General features: G+C 44.6%; 1 protein-coding gene across 2 annotated transcripts; it reads left to right on the top strand.

Annotated features, from left to right (window-relative positions):
• The first annotated feature begins 11,642 nt into the window (after nt 1–11,642).
• On the top strand, nt 11,643–14,230 carry LOC124686523 (myb family transcription factor IPN2-like). 2 transcript variants are annotated; one of them, XM_047220453.1, is made up of 6 exons: nt 11,643–12,215; nt 12,288–12,364; nt 12,510–12,567; nt 12,738–12,807; nt 12,951–13,047; nt 13,317–14,230. In XM_047220453.1, the coding sequence occupies exons 1-6, from the start codon at nt 12,011–12,013 to the stop codon at nt 13,911–13,913; spliced, it is 1,104 nt and encodes a 367-aa protein (XP_047076409.1). In that variant the 5' UTR covers nt 11,643–12,010; the 3' UTR covers nt 13,914–14,230. The 2 variants fall into 2 exon arrangements, with proteins under 2 accessions (XP_047076409.1, XP_047076410.1); XM_047220454.1 differs by having other exon boundaries at nt 11,646–12,215; nt 12,951–13,023.
• The last annotated feature ends 619 nt before the right edge of the window (nt 14,231–14,849 follow it).

Raw genomic sequence — 14,849 nt, 5'->3', positions numbered from 1 at the left:
TAATTTGGAAGATAAATAAAAACATGATGAATATACTTGGAATAGCAATAATGCTAGTAGGTAGATATGGTGAACACATTGACAAACTTTATTTATTGGTGGTTGGATGCACGAGTAGAGTTCATAAGCTCTTTTTTTTTAGATAAAGGGAGCCCCGGCCTCTGCATCAAATGATGCACACCGCCATTTTATTGAAATATTCAGCGTTCAAAGTACGATCGAAATAAAGATTACAATCATGGGTCAGCCATGGTTGCAACATGAATCAACCAACGGAACAGACGACACGAAACAAGGCTAGCCATACTCTATCCTATTACTGTGTCGCCATCCAGTAGCCCGGAAAAAGAAGTCCTGAGTGACCTCCAACAGCCGATTGCACCCAGTAACCAAATCCTTGCGCTGGTCCTCCGGAAGAAGGAAAGCCCAAAGTTGAATCCAGTGCACAGCTCGAAGAATAACCTGTAAAAAGTTAGTACCCTTTTGATTTAGCAATTCCAAGTTTTGATATTGATGCTTGAAGCTAATATATCACGCTTTCAGCTTGTTACAACACATTTGGATAACTTGCAAATCTTGCTAAACAAAGGCTAATTGAGGAAAAAAAAACATGTGAAAAGCATAACATCCGCGATTGGATTGAAAATAGAGTAATAAGTTTCGTGCAATTTGGCAAAAAAAATAATATAAGTTACAAGTAGTTAGGGGTTTTTCTAAACTCAGGGGCGAAGCCAAGATTTAAGCAGATGATAGATTCCATGTGTAAGACCGAGGCCAAACTTGAAGTCGATAAAATTACTAGACGAAGAATCTCCAAAACTCTAGGTATCCAAAGTACAAACTCTAGGTTCCCTTGGTCTTCTACCTCTCCGCTCCTACTTAAGTTTGGAGAACATAGCTGTGTCACTCAATGCTTGCTTTATGTCATCCATGTAGTAGAGGCAAGATCACTGGTATGATCCGCACTTTATCTAATATACAAAATAACTGCCTGAGCGGACCCTCGGGAACTCTTGATTAGTTGCTAATGATCATCATTGTTCAAAGATGGCACTACGAAAGTGCAAAAGGAAAAGCGAAGGATCGACATATTAGACACTTCGGTAGATTTCCTTCCGGAAAGGCTTTCAGAGCGTGTTTTCGTTCACCACTAGGCACTAGTGTATTGGGAGCCATTGACAAACAAATCAACCATGTTCACACGCAATGTTTGGCTCATGTACAATGTGTATCCATACCTTTGGGAGATTAAATAGTTTCTACATCATGATTAGAAATTAAAGTTCGGAATCCCACATGTAAGGCTGGAACACAAGCTTTAGTTTGTTCATACATGCATGGTACGTCTTTAATCATGTCAGGACAAAGATGGCCATTTTATGCTAATAATATGTAGTGAGTAATTTGTAGTAAGAATATTGGCTTATCAAATATAAAAGAACACAAATAAGTGTAATTTCTTTGCAATAGGTGATGATATTAATCACGATAAAGGAGGAAACACAGCAGGAAAACGTCAAGGTGCCGATAGCTAAAAGTTGTGCCGGCGGCTTTTTATCGGGCCGTCGGCACAAGTTCTAAACAAGTCAAGCCGCGAAGAAGGCCGTCGGCACAAAAAAAAGGCAATCGGTACATGCATGGGCTGGCAGTCGGCACAGGTCCTCCGATGTGACGGCGAGCAAAACGGAGTTAGGGGGTAGGCTCTATGCTGACGGCAAAAAATCAACTGCAAAAAATGATATCGCCTTTTTAGTTTTCGAAAAATAAATGAAAATGATAGAAAATTCGAAAAATAAAATCCTCCGATATGGCCATGTGTATGACATCTAGTTTTAAGAAAAAATATAAAATATTAATTTTGACATTTTTTGCAAAAAAGTTTATTTCTCGGTAAAATGGCATTATCTTTGCATACGACATCGGAAAAAAAGTATAATATATCAAAATGATCGTCTCAAAAAGTTACATCCGAATTCACCACCCGGTTGCCATTTTTTATATTCTCAAAATTCCAAAGGGATGGAGCACAAATAAGTATAATTTCTTTGCAATAGGTGATGGTATTAATCACGATAAAGGAGGAAATTAACAACTCTCATGCGCATGACTTTTGTTGTGGACTATATATATTCATGGTTTCCAACCTTCCACCACGAACTTGTATCTCGAACATATCTGAGAACTGATTCATGGGGTTTAGTAGAGAACTTAAGAGTCAAATTTTGGTCAGGGCACACGCTTTGTGTTGGGTGTTTGGAATTTTCGAAAAGATAACAATTGTTCATAACAAAATAATAGTTTCCTATTTCGTGCAGGTTATTCATATCGATACAAATTGAATTTTTATGGGATGCTCTCTTGTATGTGTGTATGCGAGGGAGTCTCTAGTCTCAGGGGCCAACAACTTGTAGATGATATCACAAACTATGTTCAACCATTAATGTTTATTGATGTTGCTCTAGCCCTAGAGTAACACATTTTATTTCCTTCTAAATGAATTGAATTTTTGCGGTTATTAAAATGGTTGTGTGCATCCATCGATGCAATTGCCGGAGGTCCTAACTCCTTTTCGGAAAAAAATGTGTACATCTGTAACCTAGATAGAGCATCATGAAAAAGATGAAAACGGACACTTAAAGGAGCTTGCCTCTTAGTTTTTTTACTTGCTAGCTAACTAACTATGCTTAGAATCTTAGACCAGTAGCTAATTAGGGTTTGCATGATGCATGAGTGCTAGTAAAGGTGAACCTTCCTAATAATTAAGGGAAGTGTTGTCCTTGTCGACCTACCTAAGGGGCATCTACGAATGTGTGCTTGAAATGTAAGCTAACATAGTCTAGTGGATATGATTTTTTTGGCTTAATTAATAATCCATCCAGCTAAGGGTTAAATTCCAACTTTACTGAGCGTACTATAGCGTTTTATTAAGCGTCAACTTGCTTTTGCACGTGACCTCTCATATTAAATCTGCCAGCTATATATATGTATTCCCTCCATTTCAGTTTACTAGTCCTATGGGTATCTCTAGGTCGTCAATTTCATCAACTTAACATAAGATATATATTAAAAAATCATTAGAAATTTTAGGTTTTATATTTTCTAATGTTATAATTTTTATGTTATATAATTTATATTGTATAGATCAAATTGACGACCTAGGTACATGTGCATGCCTACTTGTAGTAAACTTCTAGTGCATTATTTTGTAGATACGTGAGTTTCTAGTGGTTAGTATTCCTCCGATCATAATTTGTACGATAAAGCACTGAACTTTACCTTGCTTTTGCTTTACGTCCTGTTTGAAATAGAGCACGAGAAGAAAAATTGGACAATTCGCTACATGTTCTGTAAATTGTATCCCAAACAAGTCATTTGGTTATGTGGGCTGTATTTTTATGTGCTTATTGTGGTACCGTACCTTGTAATTGATTCTGTATGATGTATCTATCATGTATTTATGTCGTTTGGTATATTATTCTGGTTATAATTGGCCAATGCAAGGCTAAGATTATCCAAAACTACATGAAAGTTTATCTGAGAGACGTCACAGGTTTTTCATGCCTGAGATCCTTAAGTAGGTTAGTTGACTTTAATATATAAGTGTTGTCATTTCGCTCAGCATCCATGATAAAGACAAAACATGGTTATTTGGCAGACGGGATAAGGACTGCTAGCCACTAACTTTTACATCGAACGAAATTGTGTATATGCTCAAATAGGGCTGCTACCTTATTGCGTTGTTCTTGAGAATTTTATCTTTATTCTCCCACTTCCACGCAGAAAAGAATGCAGCTATTACTGATCATGAGAAAGTTACAAGCATTTTGAACCATGATGTTGATGTATGTTTTGCCATTATCTTAGAAACATAAACTGGGATCTTCATGCGGAACATAATGTTTCAAAACTTTAAAAATGTATAAAACAAAAATTAGTCCAGACATGTAGGAATAGCACTAATATTTAAAGTGTAGAAAGAGTCAATACCCTCTTTTTCCCAGAAAATAGGTCATGTTACTTTTTTTTAGGATTTTATAAAAATATAGCTTCCCTTAGCCTCTTCCCACCCCGATCTCCTACATTTAACCTTGCATGGAAGGCTTCAAGAGGGACATAACATTCCCATTGATAGTGAGGCGTGTTCAGTCTTTCAATTTTTTTTCTTTCGGAGGTGCTTATAAGGGTAGGGTGTGCGTGCTTGCATTAATAAGGGTTACTATTTGTGCGTGTATATGAGTGTCTGTGCTTGTGCTGTTTTCTCAAAAACAAATTAGTTAACTAGACTTCGGTGTGCCTCGTAGCCTCATTTACATTTAGAGAGTTTGGAAGTGAAACAAGCATGCTTTCACGAATAGGCTATGTTGAGGGAATTTCACTCTTCGTACACCGGGAGATGTTACAACAGGCTTACCACTTCACCGTAGACCCTAACGATTCAACAACACCATCACCATAGGGAAAGAACTAGGCCTTTTTGTTCCACCCCCTTTACTCATTCACTATGTAAATAACTTTATATTCTCTAATTATTTGAATGGCAAACGACTCCCTTTCAGTAATTTTTCTTTGTATTGCTATGGATAACTCTATCGTTGATATTTAATTTTTTTGGCACTAGGAACCATGGCACCCACACTTTCTCTATCGATTTCTTATGGCGTAAGGAAAGCCACCAGAGAGTTACAATTGTCCAAATAACAACACATTTGGGGAATGTTTGAGAAGAATCTTTGCTTAATTGTCAAAGAAGGAAGCATCTATTCCCTTGCAGATAAAGAAAATGGCAGAGAGGGCAGCACACGGACGCTTTACAATGTTCTTACTCATCCTGTCTCCTTTTGGGGCCCACTGGAGGCTTCAAGACAAACCCTAGTAAGTTTTGACCTTCCTAAACTCTCAACATTTTTGTTTGGATTTGGAGTTGGTGGCTTGTGACGTATGCATGCATGCATATACATGTAGAGGGGACAGTCTTCTGTCCTACTAAAGAGCTAGCTAGCGAGATATTGCATGAAGAAGAATTTATGCTCATTTGATTCGATGCAGCATATATCAACATCCATTGGAAGATCTTTTGAGAAATAAGAAAGAAAATCACATCATTCGAGTTTGGAGAAGTTAAAAAGAAAATAAACATTGTTGGGAGTACGTACAGAGATTTGATCGATTCTGCTAAAAAAAACTCAGTTGTGCAAAAGAACAAACATTTGATGAATTCATCTCTCGTGGCCAACATGTCCTAACAATTAAATCAGCTCCAAACAAAAGGGTATTTGAGACATTTCATACATGAATGATCAACGGGGGCCGGTTATCTGACATGCATCACAATTCACAAGGTCCCCGTCAGCAATATAAAGAAGAGAAAGGGACAAGCCAAAGACGCATGTCATGATGAGCAGCCAGCTCGCTTAGCTCCAATGATGGTTTGGTTACATCCTTTAGTCTCCAAACTGCCTGATGGCTGATGCTCGGGGCTCAATGTATTCCTAACTCTCACGAATCGACGACCATTCATCTAGAGATGATTATAGAGTAATTATTAACTACATGCAATTGTCTTTAAAGCAAAAAAAAAGGAAAATTGTACGTGACTATATTATTTCTGAAACATCGTCAAAAAATATTATTTCTAAAAAGGATGTTTAGACGCATACTCTCTACATCAAAGGGATATGCATAGGACCTTTATTATTAATTATTTATTAAAAATGTGGCAAGAACATACATCAAACAACTATGATCAGGGCCTTGTGCCCTAGACTCATAACAACATTCTATCAGCTAGATCCGGGGCATCATCGAGTCAATGTGGCGAGTTAGGAGCACACATCCGGTCCAATAGACTCTCAACGCACACACACATGCACGTGCTCCAGGAGCCGTCACAAACTTACATATCGCCAACCTATCTTCAGGGCAGAGATCCGCATAGTCCTCGTCAGACTTGCCGTCAATGCCTCCATGGCACTAAACAACACCATCGCCATGCACGCGTCCATCATCACATGTATGTTGCCGAGTCTCCATTGCACTATGCCTCCGAGACCCTTCGTCTTCAACTCAGAAGAAGCCACGCCGCTCAACCCATGGACCCCTCTAGCCAGCATCTTCTCCAAAAGGATGTCCCAAGATGGAGAACTGTGCCGACCGCAACCATCATCCGATCCGAAAGACACAGATCTAGGCTTCCCCGAGCATGGAGACAAGAACTGCATCAACTACAACAACAATGGGAGCTGCGATCTCAAAAAAAAAAAAACAATGGGAGCTACTAGACGATGCCTCCATATGGAGGGGAAAGACACTCAAAGCGCCATCATCGTCTGATCCAAGGATCTAGGGAATCCCAGAGACTCGCAAACCACAATGACTTAGTACCTCTCCCACGAACGATGCATCCCTTGAGATACAAGGCACCCAAAGGTGTCGCCATCGTTGGCTCCGGCAGAAAGCCAAAAAAAAGTTTTCACCTTGAAGGTAACATGTGTTACCTAGTCGTGCTCACCTTTTCTCATTATCTACGTCGTCACCATCTGGCAATCCTAGTACCGCACATGGCCTCTGCCACCACACAACAAGGGCGTCGACGGTGTGGCCGATAGCAACGACACGCCACCGCTGGTGCATCGCATCGCCATAGCTGATCCGGGGCAGCCGCCCTGGGATACAAATTCGTCGAATCAGAGAGGGTGGACGTCCCTAGCACCTTTGGGAATTGGTGCATGCCATCACCGCAACTGAGGTCGGTAGTAGAGACGACATCGATGCATATGATGGCCTTCCGGCACACGCGATGGCTTCTCTTTCCTGAGCCGCCCTAGTGGAGGACATGGGGTCAGGCAGCAGAGTTGAGGAAGTGGTAGGTTGCGGGGGAGGGGGAGGGGCCGCTGGTGGGCGGCATTCCTTGGGGTTGGGGTGCGGTACGTGGGAGTCCTATGTGATATATATGTTCTTTGGATTCTTTTCTAAAAAAGAAGTCCTTTGAATTAGGTTGTGGAAATCAACAAAACATGATTAATTGTAGGGTTACGTGAATTGGTATATAGATGCAGTGACCGGAATTCTAATTCCTCACTACCTTTGGCACAAGATGCATACATATACTTTTTTACGGAACTTTATGGCAATTCTTATCTTGGTCCGTATAAAATATGGTTTAGCTATAAACAAAATTAACTCTTTTTTGGCCTATACTTTGCACAAAGTTCTTTGCACGTAACATATGACTTTTTTCGAAATGGACGTAACATATGACTATATGAGTATATAATACAAATATATCCTAACTTATTCGGCCAAGTACTAGCTAGGTTAGTTACCCATGTATATTCCTTGCTATTAATCCAGTAGCTAGCTTAGCTAGATCTTGTGAAGAACAATATAGCACACACCGCATTTGTCTCTGTTGTCGTACTAACACGATGCATGCATACAGCTTGTTTGTTTCTAGTGTATGTCAAAAGAAGTGAAAACGAGAGTACTGACCAATTATGTGGGGCCGTGTGAAGATAAAATGCTGCATAATGTGTTTAGAGCAAGTTCGATAGTATAGCCAGCTGATAGTTATAAAAAATTATCATGTCATCTATATGCATTAAAGATTTACAAGTGTATTATACATAATCCACCTCTCACTCTCATAGTGTCTAGTAGTAGTGTTGCCGCTAGCGCTTGAATTTAGGACCTACTATTTCACTTTTTTCATGTCTCTCCCCTGCACGTAGTAAAAAATGACGTGTAAGAGCATCTCCAGCCGCGTCCTCTAAAGCGTCCCCCAAAGGGATTTGGGGCGCGCCGGACAAAAAAACCGTTCCAGCCGCGTCCCCCAAAGCACATTTTTGTCCGGCGCGCCCCCATACGGTGTCCGGCGCCCCGAGCCCGTCCCCGTCCCACGGGGACGCACCGGGCACGCCGGACACAACGAAAAGCGAGGCGGGGAGTGGCGGGGCCGACCCGTCGCCGGCACGGAAGGCTAAAACCCCGTCGCCTACCTTTGGTCAAGCGACGTTAATGGCGTCCCTGTTTTCCCAGGCGACGCAGGGACGCGTCTCGTCGTGCATGGCCGTGTGGCCGTTCGCGCCGGAGTTATTGCGTGCAACCACCCGCTGCCGCCGCTGTTTTAAGACGCCCTGCAGTTCTCGCCGCTCACGATCCTTATCGTCGCCGCCGCCTCCCCCCTCCCAGATCTTCTCCTCGCCGCTCCAAAAATGTCGAGCTCGTCCTCCCGCAAGATCGCCGCGGCGAACGGCTTCGTCCGCGGCAGCCTCACCGTGCCGGAGGCGTGGGCGCTGTACCACGCCCGGTATCCAGTCCCGCCGGACATGCGGCTGCCAAGCAGCGGCGGCTGGAAGATGGCCGTGAACGGCATTGGCATCCCGCCGCCGTCGAAGCCGGACACGGATCAATGGAGGGACGCCATCAAGGCCCGGCGGGCTCAACTCACCGCCGAGGAGCGGTTGGATCCAACGTGGGCGGTCAACAACAACGACGCCTGGTGGACGACGTACTTCAAGGCGAAGTACGACGTCGAGATGCACAGCACCGACAACCTCGTCGGCGGCCCCAACAGCTGGAACAAGGACGGTCGCGCCCTGTTCTAGGGCGTTCCGGGGCGCACCCTCGACAACGTCATCCGCGGCATCCGCAACGGCGCTCCAAGGTTGGAGATGCCGTCGTCGCCGCCGCCGTCTCCTCAATGGCAGCCGAGGAGGAGGACGTACTCGTCCTCCTCGCAGTCTTCTTCCTCGGGACCGGCCCGATCGACGCCGTCCTCGTCGTACCGGTCGGCGCCCTACACCGTCCCCAAACGGGAGGTCAAGGAGGAGCCGGCGACGCCCGTCAACACGAGGCGTGGCGGCAGCGGCAGCCGGTGGCAGCAAGGGAGGCGCGGCGGCGCCCTCCTCATCCCGAGCCGGAGGTGAAGGAGGAGCCGGAGGAAGCGTCGCAGCGGCGCTGCCGGCGGAGTACGAGCGGCAGCAGCGGCTCATCGCCGGCAGCGACGACCCCGAGGACTGCCCGGGGCTGCGGGTGGCGTTCTTGGCGTCCATGAACGACAAGGACGCCTCGGAGGGGCGACCTGGACGCGGCGATCGCCATGTCCATCCACGACTCCGGCAAGCCGCTGGTGGACCTCACCGACGACGGCGAGGCAGGACCAAGCGGCTTGGTGAAGGACGAGCCCGTCGACGAGCCCGTCGAGGAGCGCGTCAAGCAGGAGGTCGTCACCGACGACATGTACAACTTCCAGCAGTACTACGACGCCTCCGGCCGCCGCAAGTGGTTCTAGATTAGGTTTAGTTTAAATTTAGTCAAATTTCCTTCGAATCTATGTAAGTTTGGACGAATCTAATCGAATCTAGTTAAGTTTAAAATTTCCGAAATTTTTTTTGGGGGACGCGACTGGGAAGCGACGTCCCCCAAACGCGGCACGAACAAAACACGTCCCCCAAACGCTCAATCCGGCACGGTTTGGGGATTCTTTGGGGGACACGGCTGGAGATGCTCTAAGCATGTTTATAGCATACGATTGTACTTCCTCTTAGACAGTTTAGTACGGAGTTCAAGGTTACTTCCTACGAGGTTCAGCCCATTGGCCTCATGGGCAGTCGTGTTGCCTTTGTACGTAACCCAAGATTGACTCTAATGAGCATCTTGCATCCTCTGGTAGAGTTTTTGTCATTTCCTCTCCTTTTGGCAGTCCATCATCACCGATCCTTCTATACTTCTCCAAGTTAATTACTCCTCGCACTACCGGAAAATATGTCGCTGCCGCGCGCCTAGAGTTTGCCGTGCGGGAACACACGGCAAAGAAAGCCTACAAAGCATACGCACGGCATAGACAAACAGCACGGCACATTAGTCGAATTCACATGGAAAATACAAATTAAGTGCACGGTAAATCCTGTAAAAAGCGCACGGCACAACCTAGCGCACGGCAAAGGATGAGAATGACGCACGGTAAAACCGGCCGCACGGAATACTGGCACACTAGGCCCACATCCACGGCCAAATGTAACATTGCATCCTAACGGAAAGGCTTTGCCGTGCGCATGCCGTCACACACGGCAATCATTTTGCATTTTCATATTTTCATTCGCCGCTATATTTTCCCATGGAAATTTGATTTGAGCACGCGTTTGAGCTGGCGGGCATGTTTGCAAAGTTTTCCGTGAGGCATCTTCTGCAAGGAACACACGGCAAACAAAGACGCACGGCGCACCGCCGGCACACGGCACAGAATAACTCACGGCAAAGCGCAGACACACGACATAGATGGACACACGGCGAAGGCATGGCTCACGGCGAAACATAGGCGCACGACAAAGTGCACGCGGACGGCGCACGGCTAAGGAGCGGCTCGCGGCAGACTGTGCCTCGGACCTACCGTCTAGTTCCGTCGATGGTGAGACGTCGTGAGGTGCTTTACTTTGCCGTGTAGCCCAGCACCGCACACGGCAGAATTTCTTCCGTGTGGGGCTGTCGATGCACACGGCAAAGATCCTTTGCCGTGGAGTTCTCTGCCGTGTGCACTTTGCCATGCGCAAACTCACGGCAAAGACTTTGCCATGCGTTTTAAGCGTTTTACCGTGTGTCTGGGCACACGGCACATGCCTGTTTTCCGGTAGTGTGGAATGAGTAACCACGGTCCACGGGTGGGAGTGACTTGCCGAGGTTGTGATATGTGTTGATATCTTTAATCAAAGAGAGCTACTTGGATGCGTTGGGTGTTGCTTTCACATGGCAGTTGATAAGTTGAGTGGCTCAAAGAGGAGGCTGCTTAGGGTGCAACATGTAATCTTCCTGTTTTTTTTTGGTTCTAGTCCTTGTTATAATTTGTATTGTTATGGATTATGATCTAGTTTTTCACCTTTTTAATGAAATGGCAGAGCCCCCTCCTTTGCGCCAAATGGCATACTTCATAATAAATAAACCAGTAGTTTTTTTTTGTGGTAGCCAAATTTGGAAATGTTCGATTTGTAAAAGTTCTACATCTTTTATCAGGGATAAAAATTATTAAAAAAAACTATATTTCATGATAATTTTGTCATCAGTTTCGTCAAACATGTACTACCTTCATTCCTGAAAAGAAGGCCTATAATTTTCTTCTTTGGAAGTCAAAGAATGTAAATCTTGATTAAGTTGTGAGGAAACAAAACATATACATTTTCTGTGCCAAATGAGTGAAATTAGATACATAAGGAAATATAGTAAACTGCATAGATTTGCACGCAATAAAACTTGGTGAAATAATCTACGCTAGAACATTTCTTCCAAATTTTTCCTAATCATACCAGACTAAGCTCCTTGTGATCGACCAATTGAGCTAAAAGAGTTAACATTGGCAACAACATGATTGGAATTTCGAATCAAGTTTATGCATGGCAAATCACAATAACTAAAAAAACACAGCTGATCTTGCTAGTACTATATATCTTCTTCCGATATTATTTTAGCATAGGTACATGTACATCTATGAACAGTGTAGATACTCAGATAGTACCACTACACCCATAAAAACCATCGTCCAGTGTACGTACGTATCAGTGTATCACTACACTAGGCAACTTCAAAAGACCCCACGTCTCTCATCTTTTTCTAAAGGGAGGGGGAGGCGGAGCCTTCGAGCTGAGCTGCTTTTCTGCGCGCCAGGATAGAATATCACCCATGGGGGCTTTGTAGGTGAAGACTCCTGGAGAGAGAGAAGAAAGAGATGGGGGAGAAAAAAGAAGCAAATTAAAGCCACACACCTCCAACCAAGCAAGCAATAGAAAGAGAAAGCCAAGAAAGAAGACATCACCCCAACGCAAACCTAGATAGACCAGCAGCACGTACCAGCACAAGGACAACAAGAAGGTCGCCTCCTCGTTGCGCGGGAGGCGAACGATCGAACCCTATACCTTGTGCTTGAATCTCCAATCCAATCCGCTAGAGACTTAATTCGGGAGATCTAGAGAGAGAGAGAGAGAGAGAGAGAGAGGGTGGGAGGTGAGAAGAGAATAGAAGAATAATGTTCTCTTCCAAGAAGGCCACTAGCAGCAGCAGCGCTGGAGCGGTGGCGGTGCAGGGCTCCAACGTGAACGAGAGAGGGGGCATCTGCGTGCAGGGCGATTCAGGCCTCGTCCTCACCACCGACCCCAAGCCCCGCCTCCGGTGGACCGTCGAGCTCCACGAGCGCTTCGTCGACGCCGTCGCCCAGCTCGGAGGCCCCGACAGTACGACTCCATAAGCCTTCATGTACTATGGTTAATTCGATCATATAACTGAGAATTTTGCGTTTGATTTAGAGGCGACACCCAAGACTATTATGAGGGTCATGGGAGTCAAGGGGCTCACTCTTTACCACCTCAAGAGCCACCTTCAGGTGCGTTTTAAGTGTGTTGTTGCACCCTCTAGTTAGGGTTAGGTTTAATATCTCCCTCTCTCTCTCTCTCTCTCTCTCTGTGTGTACCTCTCTCCCTCTCTCCCTCTCTCATGCTGACTAATCCGTATGGTTTTCGCATGAACAGAAATTCAGGTTGGGGAAGCAGCCACACAAGGACTTCAACGATCATGCTGTTAAGGATGGTAAGAGAGACAATTCATGCAACAACAAAAAAAGAGCTGACTTGTTCTCCCTTCTCGTGCAATTCAGTTGTGCAGATAAATTTGGCATCTCCAATATAGCATTTTCCAACTGCATCTATATGGTCATGTCATATCTTCGTGTTACTGAAATGTTGCTCAAATTTTCGCAGCTGCAGCAGCAATGGAGATGCATAGAAACGCGGCCTCTTCTTCAGGCATGATGGGTAGAAACATGAACGAGTAGGTTAATTAATGACTATAAGCACTAAAATTTACTTTGTGTTCACTCATATCTCAATTATGAAGCTTTTCATGCATATGCTCAAGTAGTCTCCTGACCCTTTCACCTTTTGCAATTCCCATCTTGTGGGTCTTAATTTCAGCCGCAACGTGCACATGAACGAGGCCATCAGAATGCAAATGGAGGTGCAAAGAAGGCTGCATGAGCAACTAGAGGTGATTAATCAACCAAGAATCAAAGTATGCATGGATCTATGGATCCAAAAATATCGTGAATTTCTCATCAAGTTCCTATTTGCCCTCCTTTTAAAAGCATTAGGAAGTTTACTCAACTCCACTTTTATTCCCATGCTGCTCCTTATGCTCATCTACTTTAGTTACATGCATGCAATGCAGCAATGGACGTTCTTATACAAAGCTTAATTACCTACTCAATTAGCACTAACCGTATTGCTTTATACTAGTCCTAATTAGCTAATGCATGCATGGATATGGGAATTGGCATGCAGGTGCAGAAGCACCTCCAAATGAGGATTGAAGCCCAGGGAAAGTACATGCAGTCCATCCTGGAGAAAGCATACCAGAGCCTCTCGTCCGGCGACGTCGCAGTGAACCCTGCCGGAGGGTACAAATCCCTAGGCAGCCACGGTGGTGTCCTCGACGTGTGCTCCATCAAGGACATTAGCACAGCTTCCATGGGCTTCCCGTCTCTGCAGGACCTGCACCTCTACGGAGGCGGGCACCTAGACCTGCAGCAGCAGCATGCGCCAATGGAGAGCTTCTTCTCGTGCAGCGATGGCGGTGGCGGCCTTGGGTCGTTGGGGAAGAAGAGGTCCGGCCAGTATGCCGGCGGAAAGAGCCCCATGCTGTGGGGCGACGATGACGACGAGGATGAAAAGGGCGACCAGCTCCTCCAGATGGCGCCGCCGATGATGGACGACATGGACTCCATCGCCGGCGTGTACGACGCAAAGTCGATGATGACCATGTCCGGCGACTCGGCAGGAAGCAGGGGCTACGACGGCAGTGCGGGGTCTAAGCTTGAGAGGCCGTCGCCGCGGCGGCTGCACATGGGAGGCCAGAGCCCGTCGGTGATCTACGGGTAATGAAATGAACCAAACAATCGAGTTAAGTTAACTAGAGCTTTTTGTTTAACAGGTGCATGTGGCTAAATAAGTATAGCTTAAGTGCATGGACTTAAAATGGGGAACTATAGAAGAAATTACGCGTCATTGGTCGATCAGGGTGATCTTACGGATATAGTGATGCATCACACATGTCTATGGTGATGCTCAAGGTCTAACTAAGATGATCTGTTATGTAATTGTACGTGTTCTTATTTAAATACGATGGGTGTAATTAAATGTAACCTAATTATTTTGGCAATCTTGCATTCTGAGAATGCAATGTAAGTTTTCACTGATCCCGGGGCATTGTATGTATATCGGTACAAACATGTTAATCATATACTTGTACTAGTTGTATGTGCGGAGTATAGTTGTTAATCTATACTTATTGGTTGGGTCGGGAAACATGTGTATATTTCTGAATTCTAGCACATTTGTTGTATGACTTAAGGTGCAGATGTGACTTCAAATCTTGCCCTCGTATCAACATTCTTTTTAGAAAAGGGTTAGCAAACAACCCTACTATTGCAAGATTTTATATGTTGCCTTTGTATCAAAAGTTATAATAAGATGGTAAAAACATATAATAAAGTTGTATCTATGCATACAGATGTTCAAACCAAATTATTTGAAATCCAAAAACTTGACAAAATATAAAGAATATGTGTTCACATTCATGCGGCTAGATAATGCCGAGTATATATACATATTATTGCTGATGTACAACCTCGTCGATTTAGAAAAAATAATCCATTAGTTGACCGAGGAATAAAATCTGCTCCCTCCGATTTGGGGTCTTAGTTTAAATTTGTACTACTACCTCCATACCAGTTTATATGGGTATTACGCATTTTGAGAAAGAAATTTGACTATAAATTTGGTCAAAAAATATGAGATATATGCCACAAAATTTAT

This window comes from Lolium rigidum, chromosome 2, assembly GCF_022539505.1.
Source record: "Lolium rigidum isolate FL_2022 chromosome 2, APGP_CSIRO_Lrig_0.1, whole genome shotgun sequence".
NCBI classification, from domain to species: Eukaryota; Viridiplantae; Streptophyta; class Magnoliopsida; order Poales; family Poaceae; genus Lolium; species Lolium rigidum.
This window is presented reverse-complemented; position numbering and strand designations above follow the sequence as displayed.

Excerpts from the sequence above, each read along its gene's own strand:
- LOC124686523 (XM_047220453.1), top strand. The coding sequence starts at position 12,011 with ATGTTCTCTTCCAAGAAGGCCACTAGCAGCAGCAGCGCTGGAGCGGTG. Across the intron at positions 12,216-12,287 it reads CCAGCTCGGAGGCCCCGACA|AGGCGACACCCAAGACTATT; the intron begins GTACGACTCCAT and ends CGTTTGATTTAG. Across the intron at positions 13,048-13,316 it reads TTAATCAACCAAGAATCAAA|GTGCAGAAGCACCTCCAAAT; the intron begins GTATGCATGGAT and ends ATTGGCATGCAG.